Consider the following 18,520-nt stretch of genomic DNA (forward strand, 5'->3'; position numbering starts at 1 on the left):
CAAATGGGTAATACAAATATGAAAGCATAGTAACCATACAGAGTTAATCATGATACATGCCACATAAGGCCAAAAAATATTCGGCATAAAAGTAGCACTCCTGAACAAACCTGATATGGATCAGATCGCCCAAGTATGCCAATACAACAACTTTTAAACTCTCATAAGTACAAAATACAAATAGAGACTAGATTACAATCAAACACCAAACTCACAAGGAGTTGATGCAATTATTACAAATCAAGAAAACTGTAAATACACATCAAGAAAATAAAAGTTGCTTAGCCACCTCGTCTCTATCCGAAATCTACAAAGGAAGACAAACAAAATGAAAGAGCATCCAATCGATTTAGCCAACACGACTAAACAACAAAGCCATCCAAAGATAGGGAGGAGAGGGAAAATGAGGGGAGGGGCGTGCAAGAAGTGAGGGGAGAGGAGGGGAGATAGAAGAAGGGCGGAGGAGGAGAGAAGAAGGAAGGGGAGGGCATATTTTTGGATATATATTAATTTGTTCACTAAATTAAAAATTAAAAATTAATAAATATGAGCTGATGTGGTAGATGACATGGGTTATTATGTTAGTTGCCACATAAGAGTTTGGAATTATTATGTCAACTGCCACATAAATTGATATTATAAAGTGGTATAAAAAGGTGGCATGTCTAAGCATTTTTCTTATACAAGCGATTTACACATAATAACTTTTTCATAGTATGACGGAATAGAGACATATTTCAAAGTCCCAATGAGGTCATATCATAGTGAAAAAGTATGTTTGGCCTGAATCTGAATGAGAAGAAGAGAGATTCCAAAGGTTGAGTTGTCAGACTGTCCCGCGAAGCATTATCCAAGAGTAGATGCTTGGGAATAACACAACTTATTGGCTCTTTTAAGATAAGAGGACCATATGCCTGCATAGCTTGTTGGAGCAGATTATCCAAAATCAAATTAAATTACCCTCAACTGTGAAAACGAATTTCATGTTTTTATTTTTATTTTCTTTTTGGGGAGGGTGGGGTGGGGGAGGAAATAGGTGTGTGGAGTACAAAATACAGACTCTTAACTTTCTAATCTGTAAGTTGTTTAAGAAGGAAAAAAAAAAGTCATACTGCACTCCTTGTGTTCAGAATAACCGCGAAAATCCTTAAACCAAGGATCATCCGGACATATAAAGACAAGGACATGATCAAAACTAATAACTAATTATATATGAAAAAAAAAAAACTTTCATATCAGCAGAGCAATTGGGTGTCTCAGTTCCAGTTTTGCGATCATTGGTGCCAATGAGTAGGACCTGTAATCTTTGCATGCACCTATTTTTTCTTGGTTCACAAAATTGATCAACTTCTCCTCATAAAGTGAACAAATTTGATGCCAGTTAATCAGCCATCCTAATTTACTTCATTCCATTTGTGTCTGCCTCAGCAATGAAGAATTTGCAAAAGGATCACATTCAACTTTAAATGCGAAAAGGACCATTCACACACAAAAAAAAGTACAATATGCTTTCCTACTTGAATGGAAATGGACATGGAAATTTTCTCTAAAGCATGTGGTCCCTTATAAAAGTACAGGCATTTTGTAGGGTATACCATTAGTCCAGAACCAAATCTTATCATGTTGTTAAAGCTTGTTTTTTTTCCAGTGGTCTCTGCTTCCTAAAATCGCAGCAATTGCTCTGAGAAGTATTAGTACCAAACCAACAAAATACTGCCAGTCTAAGAAAGGCAGATTAACATCAATTCTATTCTAAATTTCTAACAAATTTTTCCCCAAAGGAACCTTAGCCTCCATATGGACGGAAGGATTCCTTAGACTCGTACAAGAATGGATTTCAAATGATTCCTTAATTACATGTGATACTACATCTAGTTATTCCAAATAACCTTAATCTAATGTGGTTATTCTTTGTTAGCAAGTTTTACCTTGTTTTCAAATCCAAATCCCTTCTTTTATATCCCTCCATCCAAACGGAGCCTTTGTAACCAAGTAAGAAGTAACACCATGCAACAATGCTACATATTGTTATAAATTCAGTATACTTCAGCAGCTGCATCAAAAACATGTGCAGCCTGCTGACACTCATTTATAACAGGGGATGCTGTAACTGCTATGATGCAGCAGGTGCAACTATACAAGTAATGATATGAAGCTTGGAGTGCAAGATTGTTTTAGAAGTTCACCAAGACAGCAAACGCCCGGTTATCCATTAGTTAGGATTGATATCTGAAGCCTGATCAATGAAAGGCAATGAGTTTGTAACTTCTTAGCCCTTCCTGCCAAGGCATCAGAAACCGACTTTGCTTGACGTGTAATCCAACGCCAAACACACGACCTGAATCTACGCACTTCCCGGATTCTCATCGTCAAAATAGGATACATGCTAGCTCCACTTGCCTTTTGAGATATTTCCCTTCACAGTTTTAATTAGCTCCTTGGAGTCAGATTATTCGATAATGACATCTTTGCCACCTACATCGGCAGCAAAATAGCACCCCTTGATCACACCCGCCAGGGTTGTTTAAAATAGCAATGCCAATTCCAGCTGCAAATCTGTTCTTCTCACCAAAGGCATAATGAGATGGCAATGGCGGAGAAGGACACGTTTGCAGCTGGGATTCTCAGGCAAAATACTAACTTTTTAATACTAACTTGCGTGTTTGGTCAGCTTTTTTATGGTTTCTAAATTTATTTGATGAAGTCAACACTTCTATTTTTCTTGATTATAATTATATTTTTGGTCTATTTAGTTTCCCAGGTTTGAATGGCTCTCTCTCCTATGCGTTATTTCTCTTTCTTCAATCAGTGGATATATTTTACAGGCCAAAAGATACAGGAAGAACTAAGCTGAGGATAAGAAAGAGAAACATGTGATGCTTGACAGAGATAATAATAACAAATTTTAAGAAAATTAAAAAGATGATGTGGCAATTCATGTTGGTGTGACAGAAAGAATAAAGAGAAATTCCAAAGCTTGAATCGTCAGACTGTCCATAAAGCAAGCATTATCCAAGAGTCTTGGGAATAACACAACTTATTGTCTCTCCTAAGATAAGAGGATCATATGCCCGCCTGCAAACGTTGTTGGAAATTTCCCTCACCCGTGAAAACGAATTTCATGTTTTTGTTTTTTTCCATTTGGGAGGACAAAAGGTGTTTTTTTATATTATAAATAAATAAAGAAAGAGAAACTTCGTTAATTTGTAACCAGAACAACTGGGAAGAAAAAAAAAAAAAGAAAAAAAAAAGGGGTGTACGGTCCCTGAGGTTGTCTCATAAAAAGCCCCAAAACAGGAAAATCCCGTGAAGAAAAAAGCATACCACACAACCCTATGTTTGTTGTTTGTTTTTAAAAAAAAAAACTGCATTCCTCCCTCATGTCAAAATGTCCGCAAAAATCCTTAAACCAAGGATTATCAGGACGTATAAAGACAATGACATGATCCAAACTCAAAGATAATTATACATATATAAAAAAATAAAAATAAAAAATCGTATGAGTACAGCAGTTGGGCGTCTAAGTTCCAGTTCTGCAATAATTTGGTGCCAAGGAATAGGACCTGTAAATTTGCATGCACCTACTTTTTCTTGGTTCACAAAATTGATCAACTTCCCCTCATAAAGCAATCAAATTTGATGCCAGTTAACCAGACATCCTAATTCACTTCATCCCATTTGCGTACGCCTCAGCAATGAAGAATTTGCAAAAGGATCACTTTCACCTTTAAATGTGAAAAGGACCATCCACACACCAAAGTACAATGTTTTCCTACGTTAAGTTGAAATGGAAATTTTCTCTAAGCATGTGGTCCCTTGTAAAAGTACAGGCATTTGTAGGGTACACCATTAATCCAAAACCAAATCTATCATGTCGTACACCCTTTTTTTTTTTTTTTTTTGGCAGTAGTCTGTTTCCTAACATCGCAGCAATTGCTCTGAGAAGTGTTACAAGGAAATTAGTTTGACTCAGAACAAAAACAATGACAATGATGTTACCAACAAAATACTCAGTCTAAGGAAAGGCAGATTAACAGCAATTCCATTCTAAATTTCTTTAAATTCTTCCCCAAAGGGAAAACAAAGAACGTTTATGTATCTACACAAATCACCGGAAAAACTTATAGCCTTAAAGGTAGTATTCACCCTTTATAGTTAGGGGTTGCGGGTTAAGCCTATTAGACGTTCAAAGTCGAACTGCACTTACAATGACCGCACAGAATACTCCCATACATTATTTCTATCCAGTATACTTCATCATCTACATCAAAAACGGCTGCTGACACCCATTTATAACAGGGGATGCTGTAACTGCTGTGATGCAGCAGCTGCAACTATAGAAGTATGACATGAAGTTTCGTGTGCACGATTCTTTTAGAGTTTCACCGACACAGAAAATATGCATATGAAGAAACAATTAGTTAGGCTCGTTAGAATCAGTTAGGATTGCTATCTGAAGCCTGAATGCAAGTCAATGAGTTTATATCTAAGCAGTACTTAAATTTCATGGAGTTTCTACACTCTGCTCTATAGCCTCGGTTAATTTAATTTTAGTCTTCTTGTTTGTCCGTCAACCTCTGCATTCTTTCACATATTGAACAGCACACAGTAACTACCATAGCAAAGAACAATCACAAATTTTTTCTTCATTACGATATCATAGAACTCAAGTGTTAAAAAAAAGAAAAAAAGACTTAAGTTCTGTTCTGTTCATCTACACCCAAGATGATTCAGCTAATCAGCTACCCTGATCAGACATGCATCCACAAAATTTACATGCGCATGCATCCAGTATAAAGAGGCAGCAAAAGGCTCCATAGAATGGTTGAAAAAGCTTAATGGCATCACATTACTGATTACAAATCAACTACAAAATCTACAAACGCAGTCAGTTCAATAACTTCAGAAGACAACAACATCTACAAAGCAACAATTACATTCTACCCCAAGATCAACAACAACAAAAGTAAAGACTGTAAAGAGAGTACCTTCCGCATTTTCCAAACCGAGCAGCTTCAGAAAACCAACCTAAAAATTACAAAGAGTCATCTGCCTTAAACCACCAAATCAAATAACCTTCCTGGGCCGTCCCCTCTTCTTCTGATTAGTCCCCAAATCCGGGTTCCCATCCGAAACATCCATCACTCCACCCGAATTGGCCACCACGGGGACCGCCGTGGCAGCCACCGGAGTTTTACTCTGCGGCGTCGTCGAAAAGACAGGTGGCATCCAATTGGGAAAGGCGGCTGCGGCCGCTGCCGGGGCCGCCTTACCCTTCCCTCCATTGGAGTGGGTCCCGCCCACAAATCCCATCGGAAAAAACGCCCAACAGCAGTAGTAGGCCTCCTGGCCTTGCACCAATGGCGGCAAATTCGGCACAACCACCGCCTCAAACCCGCGCTTACAATTCTGGCACCTCAAACAGCAATTCTCGTAAACCCTAGGGTACTCGTACAGCACATAGCAGTACGGGCACGTCGTCCAGAAAGTCGACAATCTCGACCTCTGCTGCTGATGATGCTCACCGTCGTTTGTCAAATCGGTGTCATTTCGGCTCCGATTGACTCGCCGTACAGGCAATTTGTTCGAATTCGGCGCGCTGAGATCGACTCGGCTGAACGGGCCCAACTCGTTGTCGTAAATCGGCTTCCGAGCCGGGTCGGACAAAACGGCCCATGCATCGGCGACAAGCTTGAACGCGTGCTCGGCATAAGCGTACTTGTTCTTGTCCGGGTGGAGGAGCAACGCCAGCCGTCGATATGACCTCTTGATGAGATCCTGATCTTCGGATCGGCGATCGACCTGGAGAACGGCGTACCAGTCGTGGTGGTTGTTTACGCGCTTGTCAGCGGCCAAGAGCACGTCGGCGACGGCCAAGATCTGATCTGAGCCTTCCAATAGCGGCTCGGTCTCTTGCGCCAGAATTGCGAAGTCGCGGCAGCTGCTCAGATCTCGGCTGTGTAGAAGCTTCTCGGCGATTCCGAGCAAGCGCTCGGCTTCCACTCTGTTTGGATCCATGGATTTGGATGGCCGATAGCGTTTGCTGTTCTGGTTTTCTGGGAAAACCAAAAATGTCGAAATCCAAAATGGAAATTGAAATCGAAAAGTTCCTCTTTCACTCAGTCTCTTTTTTTTCTTCGAGGATATTTATTGGGGCTTGATTTTGCTTTTAACTGCAGATTGCTTCAGAGGTGATCTTATTTATGGTCTGGGTTGTTTTGGTCATTTTAATGAGCATCACCCCCTGATCATCGCCTTGACCCTTCGCACGGTTTTCGAATCGGAATCGGAAATTTGGAAATGGTAATGGCGCAAAACCAAGTGCCCAAGCGTGCCAAGAGATTTCATTGGGAAATTTTTTGAAAAATCCTCTCATATACGTTTTTTTTTTGGTGTCAAATCTCACATACCTCTTTTTTTACTCTACCAAAATTATCGAAAAGGAAAATTATTGTAGTAAATCAATATCAACTTCACTTTCTATCGCATTGTCGGTCACACATTCATATATATTATATTTTATGTTAAATTTAGAAGCAAATGGTAATTTTAAGACATATCGATAATTTTTAAGAGCAATAGTCCTTGAACTTATAGTAAATTTACATTTTGATCCTCCAACTCGAATATTTACACCACGAATTCATCTACTTCACTTTCAACTCAAATATTGGAGCAATGGAATTATGTAGTTTTTACTTCCCACCATCTTCCTTCAAAGTCATTGCAAGCCATCATTCCCTCTCCTTACTTGTATAATGATTTTGTGTGTGTGTCAGATTTCTATGATTAGAAAGGGATCGACTAACCTTGCTAGACTTAACATGGAAGATTTTGAGCAGTGCAACGTCACCAATCCATCTAATACGTGGTTTGGACGTGATCATTGTTTGATATTTAAAAAGTCCACTGGAGACATATTAATGAAGAGTTTCATACAGTAGAAAGATAATAATGAAGTGTTTCAGGTTGTTCCATCCACAACAAACTATATAGATCAAGTTTTTTTTTGTAACTTTTTTCATTATTAATGTGGAGGCGTTGTTGATTTCACATGGTCCCATGACCACTCATTCTTTATGATCAAATAGTAACTTGTTTACACAATCTTATGTTTTCTTCATGTAGCACTTGCTTACATCCGGTTTGAAAAAGGAGGTGAGGGGGGCCCGAGACCACACTTTTCTCTTGGTGGTTCCGCTCTTGATTATGGTGATGATTTTGTTGATTACTGTGAAAATGCATGCAAGAAAATAAAGGAAAATACAAACTTAATATCTTCAAAAACAAGTTAGGCTCCATTTAGATTGAGAGATTCCAAATCTATGAATTCATATGATGTGTAATTTCACTAGTAAAAAATGTAAGTGGGCAAAATCAAAGATCACTGGACAAAATTGCCCTCAAGCACAGTTTGCACACGCATGAAAGGGATCCACACTTAATTACACATTTATTAGGAGCGAATGACATAGTTTCAAGCATCTAGTAGAGGAAGTCACTTATACCAGTTGGCTAGAGCAGATGTGCTCCTCACTCTGCATTTGAGTTCGAATCGCCCTCCAATTAGTTTAGATTAGATTAAAGTAAAATATCGTTTGTACAAAAAACCAAAAAAACAAAAACAAAAACAAAAAAACAAAGCTTATCGCTCCTCCATGCTAGCAATGGTATTTTGTCAACCTATGTGGCCACTCAGTCCATCCTTATGCAATTCTCGAATCAGTTTCTCCCTTAAAGAGGAAATAGGATGCACAAACGGTTGCCTTTAAATAAAAATCTTTCATTAATATGATAATTTTCCATCGACTGTTTGCGAACACACTTAGCCCAAATTTCTTGAAAATCTTCGTCAACCTTATAGAGTCCTTTAAGAAATTCAAAACCCACAACTTCTGGAGCGAAAGAAACGAGAAAGGTGGCTCGCTAACTCAATGCATCTGCTATACGGTTAAGAATTCAAGACTTATCTTATTGACAAAGTTCTATAGAAAAGCGGCCAACATGACATGCCTCTTATTGACACTTTTCTAGTATTTAATAAATTTCAGGACTTGGTGGTCAGTGTAAAGCACAAATTCCCATTGCACTAAATAATGCTTCCACTGCTTCAAAGATCGACCCATAACATAAAACTCCTGATCATATGTAACATCCCACATCGACCAACGAAAAGGGGGTGATGTGCTTTATATGTACATGTCCACCTCCATCTAGCACGAGGTCTTTTGGGAGCTCACTGGCTTTGGAGTCATGGAAACTCTGAAGTTAAGCGAGTTGGGGCTAGAGTAATCCCAGGATGAGTGACTTACTGGGAAGTTGCTTGTGAGTTCCTAGAAACAAAACCATGAGGGCAGAGAGGGAAGCCTAAAGCGGACAATATCATGCTACGATGGAGCCGATTCGGGATGTGACATCATAAGTGCTCCATTTTGACGTGCTTTATTGAGTTTTTCTGAAAGAAAAAAAATGCAACCAATCTATTCTCTTGGTAGAAAACAGCTCCCACACCCACTTCACTCACATCACATTCTTGAATAACTTTTCAACTAGAACGGGGTGGTACTAAGTTTTTCTTTAATTATGGTAAAGCTCTGCTCTTGGTCCTCTCTCCAATTAAATTTTCCCTGCTTCAGACATTCAGTGATAGGTGCAGTAATAATGCTAGAATTTCTGACAAACCTTTTATAAAACGTTGCAAGGCCATGAAAACTCCGCACGTCGCTAACTATTTCAGGGTAGGCCAGTCCCGAATAGCTTGCACCCTGTCTTCATCCATATAAATGTCATATGCACTAACAACATAACATAGAAAAAGCAACTTATTGGTGAGGAAAGTGCACTTTTTCAAGTTAACGTATAACTTGTTCTCCTGCAAAACTTGTAAAACCTTCCGCAAATGTACCATACATCATGACAAAGAGATGAATTTTACTCGTGACGTTGTTCTCTTTGAAACGACAGATCATGGACCCGGTTCCGGACTTGAGGCCCAAACCTATAGTTTTCCAGCTTTGCCTTCACGCACACGACGCTCCTGCTCTTCCTCGATTGCTCTGGCCATCAGTTCTATATCACATAGGAAGATGAAAGATAGCTTAATAGAGTTAGCATTTAGTTAAGGCGAGACGACAAATATCAGAAGGATAATAATAAGACAGGAAGGGTACATACAAAATGGGCACATGAGAATCGAACTCGGTGTGGACTGTGGCCCTGCAGTAGCGGAGCCATTAAGGGACCAGTGTGGTATTAGGCACCCACTCCATTTTTTCTAATTATATATATATATATATATGATATATGATATTGTAATATATTAGATTAGTTTTAGGATATTTATCCTAAAATAAACCATATATTAGGTTCTCATTGTCTACAATTTACCATAAAACTTCGTGATCTCTCATCTACTTGTCTACCTTAAATTTTTTAGGTTAGTTTATGATATTTGTACTAAAAACTCCTAAATTTACAATATTTCTTTCTTTTTATCTTTTGTTTGACTTAAGCTTTTTGAATTTTTTATTTCCGTCCTTTTTTCATGTATGAGTTCATTGAGTTGGGAATCTTAGTGTTGGGATTTATGAACTTTTTTTTTTTTAGTCTTCTCTATGTTGGAATATAAATTATTAAGTCCAGTCTTTAATAATGTTGACGAATTTAAAATATGAAATTCATGTTTCTAAAAATAAATAAAAAATTCATTACAATTATGATTGTAACGAATGTATATATTATTAATTTATATCAAATGATATTATGAAATGGACCAAAACAAATAGTTAGTGTCGAATTAACTTATTAAGCGGTTAGCACTCTTACGCTTTTATTCAAATAAAATTTTAAAATTTTAAAAAGGCCTTTTTTAATATGAAATCTTAACTATGCCACTGTGGCCTCTGGAGTAACCCGAGCAAAGTAAGAAGTGTCGCATGGTGAGTTCAATCAAGTGAGACGACAGCGCATCACCTGTATCAAGGACCATCCTCCTCCACATAAAAGCACAATTTTTAATATATTTTTTGAAGATACTAAACTTAGGTAGTGACAAAACCATTCACAAAAGTAAGATGCAACATTTTTTACTGTCACGTTACAAAATCAACGGTGGAGATCAATTAATTGAAAAATAGATATATATTTTTTCCCATAAAAAGGAAGATTGCCTTTGAATTCTCTCTTTCTTGAACAGCCAGCCAGCAGCAGCAGCAGCAGCAGCAGTCAACTCTCTCTGTCCTCTCTCTCATTCTCTTAAGTTTTCTGGCTTCAGACCCTGAAACTCCCCGACAAAGGTAAACATTAAACAAAGAGAGGAAACCCAGAATTAATTAATGGTTTTCCCTCTTTCTCTTCTTCTTCTTCTTCTCCTTTGTGCTCTGGTATTCTCTAGGCATGTTGTGAACTTGTGACCTATATTGGTTGGTGGGTTTTTCTGGGTTTTATTCCCTTAGATCTGGGGGCCATTAAATCTTTAAAATTTACAAGAAACCCAGAAAATATTGTGCAGTTTTTGAGTGTATGAACATAATATATGTGAAAAGTGGTTGGTTTGAATTTTTTTGAAGGGGACGATGAAAATGATGAGGGAGAAGATCAAGATCAAGAAGATTGACAACTTGCCTGCAAGGCAAGTGACCTTCTCAAAGAGGAGGAGAGGGATCTTCAAGAAAGCTGCAGAGTTATCTGTTCTGTGTGAATCTGAGGTGGCAGTTGTCATCTTTTCTGCTACTGGCAAGCTTTTTGATTATTCAAGCTCAAGGTACCAGCAACACTTCTTTGACTTTTCCTTCCTTGAAAAAAATAACCAGTTAGGTATGATCATGAATCATGATGTCTCTGTACTCTGACTTGACTTCTCTCTGTGTAAGTGAGAGAGGGAGAGAAGGGTGGAGGAGAAGAGTGTCTTTATGGAAATATTGGTTCTTTCCTGAAATTCCATGGTTTGTTTTTTTGGTCGAAAATCCATGTAAAGAAAAATACAATGCAGAATCCGAAAGCTTCTAAAAAGGAGAGAGAGAGAGAGAGAGAGAGAGAGAGAGAGAGAGAGAGAGAGAGAGAGAGATCTAGATAGTTGTACTGTATTTCAAAGGAACTAGTTCGACGATTACTACCTACCATATACTTAAGGAAAGTAAAGTCTACTTTTGATTAAGACAACTTCTATGAAACATTATTTTATTAGTTTTCCATGTTTTCATTCTTGCTGCTTCAATCTCATCATATTAGGCGGGGCTTATACAGTGAAAAATATCCTTGTCCCCGTCCCAGGAGTTAAAACTAATGGTTTCCCTGTGAGAGACACGTTACGTTAGATTATCAATTCAATCATACATTTAAATAAGAATGTTAGATTATCAATTCAATTATACACTCAAATAAGAATGTTAGACACAGTATAACCACAAACGGCAAACTTTATACTAAAATGATTCATAGTCACACCATATAAAATGATATATAATATTTTTTTAATAAATATTAAATTATCCTTCAAACTTAAGATAGAAGGGAGGGTCGTGTTTGAAAAGGCGTCCTTTCTGTCTCCTCATCTAAATGTGGTTACAAACATTGAATTATATGATTTGTAGTTTTCTTACTAGGAATAAGTTGATATGATGATAACTGGGGAATTCATCATAAAGCCTTGAAGACTTTCAGCAAGAATATGCACTCATGTTCTCAAGTAGGGCAATGGGTGGTGGAGCTATGACCATAACATGTTTTTGCCATGAATGCATGCATGTGAGGAAGGAAAAAGAGGGAGGGGGGTGAGAATGAAATGTTAACTGCGGAATAAGAATTTAAATATGGTCATGCTTGTTTTCAGTCAACAAAAATAATTATATGTGCATGCATGAGATGAAAGGAAGGAAAAAAAAAAAAAAAAAAAGTGGAGGATGCGCTGATCATTTATGTTTTTTTAAAAAAATTAAAAATAAATATTTTAAATATTTTAAAAAAAAAAAAAAAACTAGAAATACCACCTCTAAGGTGGTCTTATTTTACTTTTCTCGAAGTACAATTTGAAAATGCAAATTAAGAACAAAATTAGATGACAAAGAAAACAAAACACGCGTACTAATGGCCTTTTTGATACACAAGTGGGGGTCTAATCATTTGTCATTATGAAATTTCTAATCAAATTCCATTGAAAATTTCATTTAAAAGTTAATTTTCTAGGATTCCAGAACCTATTAGTTTGTTTACTTTTTTTATTTTCTATTTTTTGGAGCAAAAAACAAAAACAAAAACAAAAACTATAAAAACGATTTTACTGAAATCAACATACAATTAAAACTAAAGAAGAATAAAAATGTTGTGCTTTCGCCTTAGATTTTACTTTAAATTATTTTTCACACTTTTCCAAGTTTCAAAATATTAAAACGTTTGGAAAAGTATTGCTCTACTTGGTTCTATTATTCTAAGTTTTCGAAATATATAATGTGCCGAAAGTCATCGAAAAAACTATGATGCTAAAACAAATGATTCCTTATATAGTTAAGTTTCGAGATGTTATATTTATACTTGTATGTTTGAAACTCTAAGGGCTTGGTATGCGAGGACATCTTAACACAAGATATAGCATTTGTTGTCTATTCTTACTCACATCAAATTGTATATATTAACGTGCTAAGCGTCCTCAGCCACTTCCACAAAGTTTTCTTCCCTAGGAGATCATTCCTCTTCCCATTTTAGTAGGTTTCACCACTTCCATTGCATCCGTCTAAATAGTCCGGGATGTAAACTTAGGTTGTAGGGTTTTTTTTAAGGGCATGTTTCTCTAAAACCACTAGAGAGCTGTCACGACCCAGCTTCATTAGCAAGATATTATTCGCTTTGGGTTTGGGCCATCACGTTTTTGTTCATATACTCAAACTTATGCTATTTTGCCCAAAAGACATCTTGCTAGGAAGTCAAGTGCCCACGCATATATGGCACTTCAATTTTCCATCCTCGAGGAATGTGAGATTGCTCACTGATCTTGCCCTTCTTGCCTTGCATCCTTCATGGATCACAGGTCTTACAATTCACCCCTCTTGGGCCTTAGCATCCTTGCTGGTCCACTTTCAGTCAGGGTCAAGCTCTAATACCATTATTTCATGACCCTGCTTCACTAGCAAGATATTGACCACTTTGGGCCTGGGCCCTCACAGCTTCGGGCATGGCATTATGTCACTTGGTTGTTTCTTAGGATATGGCTTTGACAGTGTGGCCTAATTGATTCCGGAACTTACAAAAGATTTTGTAAATTTAAGTCGTCATTGTTTAATAGTGAATGACGAATGTTATTGACTGTTGTTGTGCCCTAGGTTAGAATTACGCAATACGAGAACCATAAATATATGGCTTTTCCTCCTTCTCCACTTGAGACACTTCGATCCTAAGAATGTTTGGTTTTAAGAATGAGTGTGGTTAGCCTTCTCGAAGTTTAACATGTCTTAATATGTCCATTAGAATGAGTAGCCAAAGTTGGACTTGATAAGTATTGGTAACTTCAATCACAAAGTTACGAATGATTACGCTAGTAATTCCTTTTATCTGTCTAAACCTAACTTATATACTAACTCAAACTTAGTTGCTAAAAGGAGAGATGAGAATAGCTCAAGTTGCTTCAAATTTGTATTCAAGTAGGCAAAAAATTTGGGTGTAGAGAGTGCCCCATAAAAAGAATAGCGATTAGCTTGACGTACTGACGGGGCCAATGGTGTAACAGTTTGTAACGATAGAGTTATTTTTGTTAGTTTTTAGAACACATTATCTCTAGTATTACTGGCGTCATATCACAAGGGTGCAAAATGCATTTGACCCTCGATATTTTCCCAATACGTTTGGCATAGCCTACATAGATTCAGCCATCCACTGACTAAAAAGGAGGCGAACCAAAGATAACAAGATTCAAAGCATATTGCAATGAGATCCAGAGTTGATGTGAGAGGAATTTTACTTGACGTTTTGATTTGCGTAACCAAACCATGCAGCCAGCCAGCCCAGCCAGCCATGCATGCAGCCAGCAAAATAGCTTAACGTACGTTCTCATTGTGCATCAGTTTTGGGCCTTTTGGCTGATTTTACTTGCAACACGACCACATCTCAAATAAAAGGAAGCATACCATACAATAGTATATACAAAAGAAAATAGACAGAAGTGTGTCTCTGTGTTTGTAAACCAGAATTTTTCGTAAGGGGTTAATTATTTTTTTTTTTTTTTTTTTTTTTTTTTTTTTTTTTTTGGGTTTCTCATGTATGTTTTGTCACATGTTTTAATTTGATCTTCTATGTCTACTAACTGACACTAGTGAACATGCCAATTGATTGTGTTTTCCTTTTGTGTTGTGAAGTATGAAGGATGTTATTGAAAGGTATCAAGCGCACATAAATGGTGCTGAAAAATTTGACAACCCGTCTATTGAGTTGCAGGTAAATGAGTTTAATGATTTACCTTTTCCATTTCGGACAATACTTCTCTCTTTATCTATAAGGAGGAACTCCACCTTTTACCTTATATTTTTTAATTGTCAAAACTACTTTTTTTTTTCTTTCACTTTTAATTAAAAAAGAGAGGACACATGTTATTTTGTGATTAAGCCACAATAGAAGCCAAGAGTTCCTCCTTGCATAAGGAGGAAAGTTTTGTCCTTCCGTTTCCCCGCTTTAAATTGTTATGCAATTAATTATGACATATTCTGTGAACTGCACTTTGGACCTTCAAAATGCATTTCTCTAGCATATATGAAGGTTCTGATTGTTTGAACATAAGACAAAAAAACCATTTTGTTCGTTACACCAAGGCTCATTTGGGACTACTTCTTTAAGAAGTACGTCTGCTCATAAGTGCTTTCATTAGAAGAAAAAAAAAGTGGCAACAGTCATCATTATTTGGCGACATTTGTGATTTTAGTCACCCCAACATTAGTCACCAAATGTCACCAAATGGTGGCTGTTGCCACATTTTTATTTTTATTATTATTATTTTTTTGTAGTGTTCTTGCAAAAATGCTTTTATTATAAAGATGTTGAAATTTTCATTTTAAAAAAAGTGCTTTCTAGAAAAGCACATTGAAATGCTTTTATAAAAAATCACATTTTTAGCCCTTCCAGAAGCACTAAAAGCACTAAACAAACCTAGACGTATGTATATATGCATGCAGCAGGTCGGCCTCTTGGGCTAAATATATGTAGGTGGATTTGACAAGTCCATTTGTAGTGCGACTTAATTTGGTCTCTACATAAGAATTAGCCAATGAAAAAATTGGAACATAGACATCAACTATCAGTCAATCAGATTTTTATAGTTTACTTTTACTGTTAGTTGTGTTCCAAGTGTTTTATTTTTATTTTTTAATTATACACAAGGAAGATAGTAAATTCTTTTAATTTTTAATTATTGGTGACAAACTGGCTTATGTTCTTGTATGTTTAAGTAATTAATTTGATTCCATTTTCAAAATAAAAAAAATTGTAATCCATTTTTTATAAGCTTTTCAAGTGACAGACAGATTAGATTTACCTAAATGATGGTTTACGTAATTCATTTGATTCCATTTTCAAAATAAAGAAGTCGTATGTTTAAGTTGTTTCCTTTTCTGGACTGATGTTTATAAGCTTTTCATGTGACAGAGACAGATTAGATTACCTAAATGACGGTTACATTTCTCATTTTAGCCAGAGAAAGAAAACCACATCAGATTGAGCAAGGAACTTGAGGAGAAGAGCCGCCAGCTGAGGTAATAATTATTTCATTCATGAACTTGTAAGATATATGTGGCTATGTGGCTGTTTAGCTGGTATTATATCGTTTGATGTATCTGCTGAAATTGGACTGGCTTGCAACAGGCAGATGAAAGGAGAGGATCTTGAAGAGCTGAATTTTGATGAGTTGCAGAAGTTAGAACAACTGGTGGATGCAAGCCTTGGCCGTGTGATTGAAACTAAGGTCTGCCCTAGCTAATTTATTTTCTAGTAAGCATGGTGCGAAGGCATCACTCTGTGTTGTGGTTTATGGCTCATTTGGGAGTGATTCTGAATGAGCCAGAATCACTTTTAGGAAAAAGCATCTCCTATGCGTTTCTCCATATATTCGTTTTTAGTGATTTTAAGTGATTCTGGGGAGAAGCACCTCCTATGTGCTTCTTCCTAAAAACACTTAAAATCACTCAAAGTGATTATTGAACTATCCAGAATCAATTGCAAGCGAGCCCTTAATGATTGAAACTGTTGAAGAAAGTTAGTTAAATGGTTTAATGATCGAAACCGTTGCAAATGTTCCATTCCTTTCAGGAGGAACTGATTATGAGTGAGATTATGGCACTTGAAAGAAAGGTTAGACGATTAATACGTACTCTGTAAATGAAAAACAAATTTCAACTATCTACAATAATCAGGATTTTTTAAAAATATATATAAATTAACATCAATAATCATAACCAAGTTTGGCTCTGGTTTTCTCTTCCATGCACCGACTCTAATTTCAGAGAGCTGAGCTTGTAGAAGCCAACAAACAGCTAAGGCAGAGGGTAAGCAACTACTACAATCATGTACATATTTCTTCAGGATTCTTCTTTCTGTTTGTTTTTAAATGAAAAAAATGGGTGATTTTTTTCTTAACTTTGTTGTTTTTTTTTTTTGCATAGCAGATGCTATCCAGAGGAAATATTGGACCTGCGCTTATGGAGCCGGAGAGGTTGAATAATAATATTGGTGGTGGAGGAGAAGAAGAAGGCATGTCATCTGAATCTGCTACCTCCACCACCTGCAACAGTGCTCCCAGTCTCTCTCTTGAAGATGACTCCGACGACGTCACTTTATCTCTCAAACTGGGGTGAGCTAGCTACTTTTGCTTTGCTATATTTTGATATTTATATGTTATATATATATATATATTATATTTATATGTTACACATATATGTTCATCAAAATTTTACATTTTTATTTTTATTTTTGTTATTGAAAATAATAGATGGCTTATTAGAATTATCGTGAGCATTATTGCGTATTATGGCGGTTCAAATAAAATAAAAATAAAAATAAAAATTAAGTTGCCCGCATTGGTCTATCGAAAATACAGAAACTTTCAGTTGCAGGATCTCAACACAAAAGGGGCTATTGAAAACATACAGGGAGGAAATGTATTCCACTTTCTCCAGACTAAAACAACATAACCTCCATAAAGTCATATACAAGTTAAAATATTTTCACCAACAAATGTTGATGTTGATGGGCAGTTGCATTCATGGTATTTCAATTACTCTTCACCTTTTTAATAAATTTGCTTATCACTTTTTATTTTCTCTGAATTTCAGGCTTCCATAATTTCTCTGGTTAAGAAGTGGAGGGTTGTGATTGTGTGTAAGATAAATAAAGAAAATCGAGATATTGTAAGATATCAATGATTGTGTGTGTGTCTTAACTCGATACAAGATTGAAAAATATTGAGGGGAAAGTAACTTTGTGTTGTATCTAAACCTATGTATTTTATGCAACCTGACATAATGCTCTTTGACTTGTATTGTCTTTAGAACTCTGTATCAATGCAGCCTGCTTTGGAGACTCTTGTGGACTTTGTATTTGCTTGGGTTATCATTGTAGCGGCATAGGCCAACCTTACTAAAGGATTCTAAGGTCTCATTAGGTGGGCGGGTCGGTAGATTGGAGACTGGTTCCAATCATGTCTCATAGAGCTTATATATGAAATTATTGTCCAATTTAATGAGTTCAATTTCGTTTTTTTATTTAGCCCTGAATGTTGGGGAAAAAGACAACTTATTGACCACAAAAAAGAAATGATGTAGAACAGATGACGGAAACAATCGAAAATGAGTTGAAGAGACGCACCCGCAAGGATAAATCGGATAAACTGCATATTTGGGCTTCGAATTCAGAATCAGACCCATGACCCGTCGATTCGAATAGAACGGCGTCATGAGTAAAGCTCATTTCTTAGCCATGATGTATGGGCTTTTTTGGGCACCCAAGATCGTTTAACAATCCGAAATTCAGTTTTAAAGTTTTTGGAAACTTTGTTATTTTCCTATTTTAATTCCTTGATTAATCTTAGAGTTTTTAAGAGTATTTAAACAGATTTTACCCGTGGCTAGAGTTACGTTTTATTATTTCAATTATTAAATAAATCTTGAAGTTTCCTATAAGGCTATATATGCTTGGACTATTGGCCCTTTGAGTAGGGCCTGGGCTTAGTTTATTGAAGATAGGGCTGACCCGATTCTGTTAACTTAGTTTGCGCATAAAAACAAACCCGTATATAATCGCATTGTCTGCGTGGATTAAATTCATACAAAAAAGAGGAGTGGGCTGGAGGAGCAAAGACAAAGCCAAGTGTTGCGACTCGAATGGTGCATAACCTGAGCAAAGTAAGCTGACAAGACAGCGCAGGACCGGTTTCAAAGGCCATCCTCCTCCACATAAAAATGAAATTCCCTTCTTTTTTTCTTTTGCAGCCTGACAAGTACTAAGAATTAAACCCACTCCAACAAAAACCAAAAAAAAAAGAATTAAACCC

The 18,520-nt window shown here is 36.7% G+C and overlaps 2 protein-coding genes across 3 annotated transcripts; one reads left to right on the forward strand and one right to left on the reverse strand.

Annotated features, from left to right (window-relative positions):
- Nucleotides 1-4,796: 4,796 nt before the first annotated feature.
- Nucleotides 4,797-6,331, reverse strand: LOC117616283. The gene has a single exon (XM_034345543.1). It carries the CDS (start codon nucleotides 6,016-6,018, stop codon nucleotides 5,068-5,070), a length of 951 nt encoding a protein of 316 aa, XP_034201434.1. The 5' UTR covers nucleotides 6,019-6,331; the 3' UTR covers nucleotides 4,797-5,067.
- Nucleotides 6,332-10,184: 3,853 nt separating this feature from the next.
- Nucleotides 10,185-17,554, forward strand: LOC117628039 (MADS-box protein AGL24-like). Of its 2 annotated transcripts, none has more exons than XM_034360401.1 (9): nucleotides 10,185-10,295; nucleotides 10,569-10,762; nucleotides 14,343-14,421; nucleotides 15,667-15,728; nucleotides 15,838-15,937; nucleotides 16,282-16,323; nucleotides 16,476-16,538; nucleotides 16,638-16,822; nucleotides 17,304-17,554. In XM_034360401.1, exons 2-9 carry the CDS (start codon nucleotides 10,575-10,577, stop codon nucleotides 17,311-17,313), a joined length of 729 nt encoding a protein of 242 aa, XP_034216292.1. In that variant the 5' UTR covers nucleotides 10,185-10,295; nucleotides 10,569-10,574; the 3' UTR covers nucleotides 17,314-17,554. The 2 variants fall into 2 exon arrangements, with proteins under 2 accessions (XP_034216292.1, XP_034216299.1); XM_034360408.1 differs by having other exon boundaries at nucleotides 16,476-16,517; nucleotides 17,304-17,359.
- Nucleotides 17,555-18,520: the final 966 nt, after the last annotated feature.

This window comes from Prunus dulcis, chromosome 1 (assembly GCF_902201215.1).
Source record: "Prunus dulcis chromosome 1, ALMONDv2, whole genome shotgun sequence".
NCBI classification, from domain to species: domain Eukaryota; kingdom Viridiplantae; phylum Streptophyta; class Magnoliopsida; order Rosales; family Rosaceae; genus Prunus; species Prunus dulcis.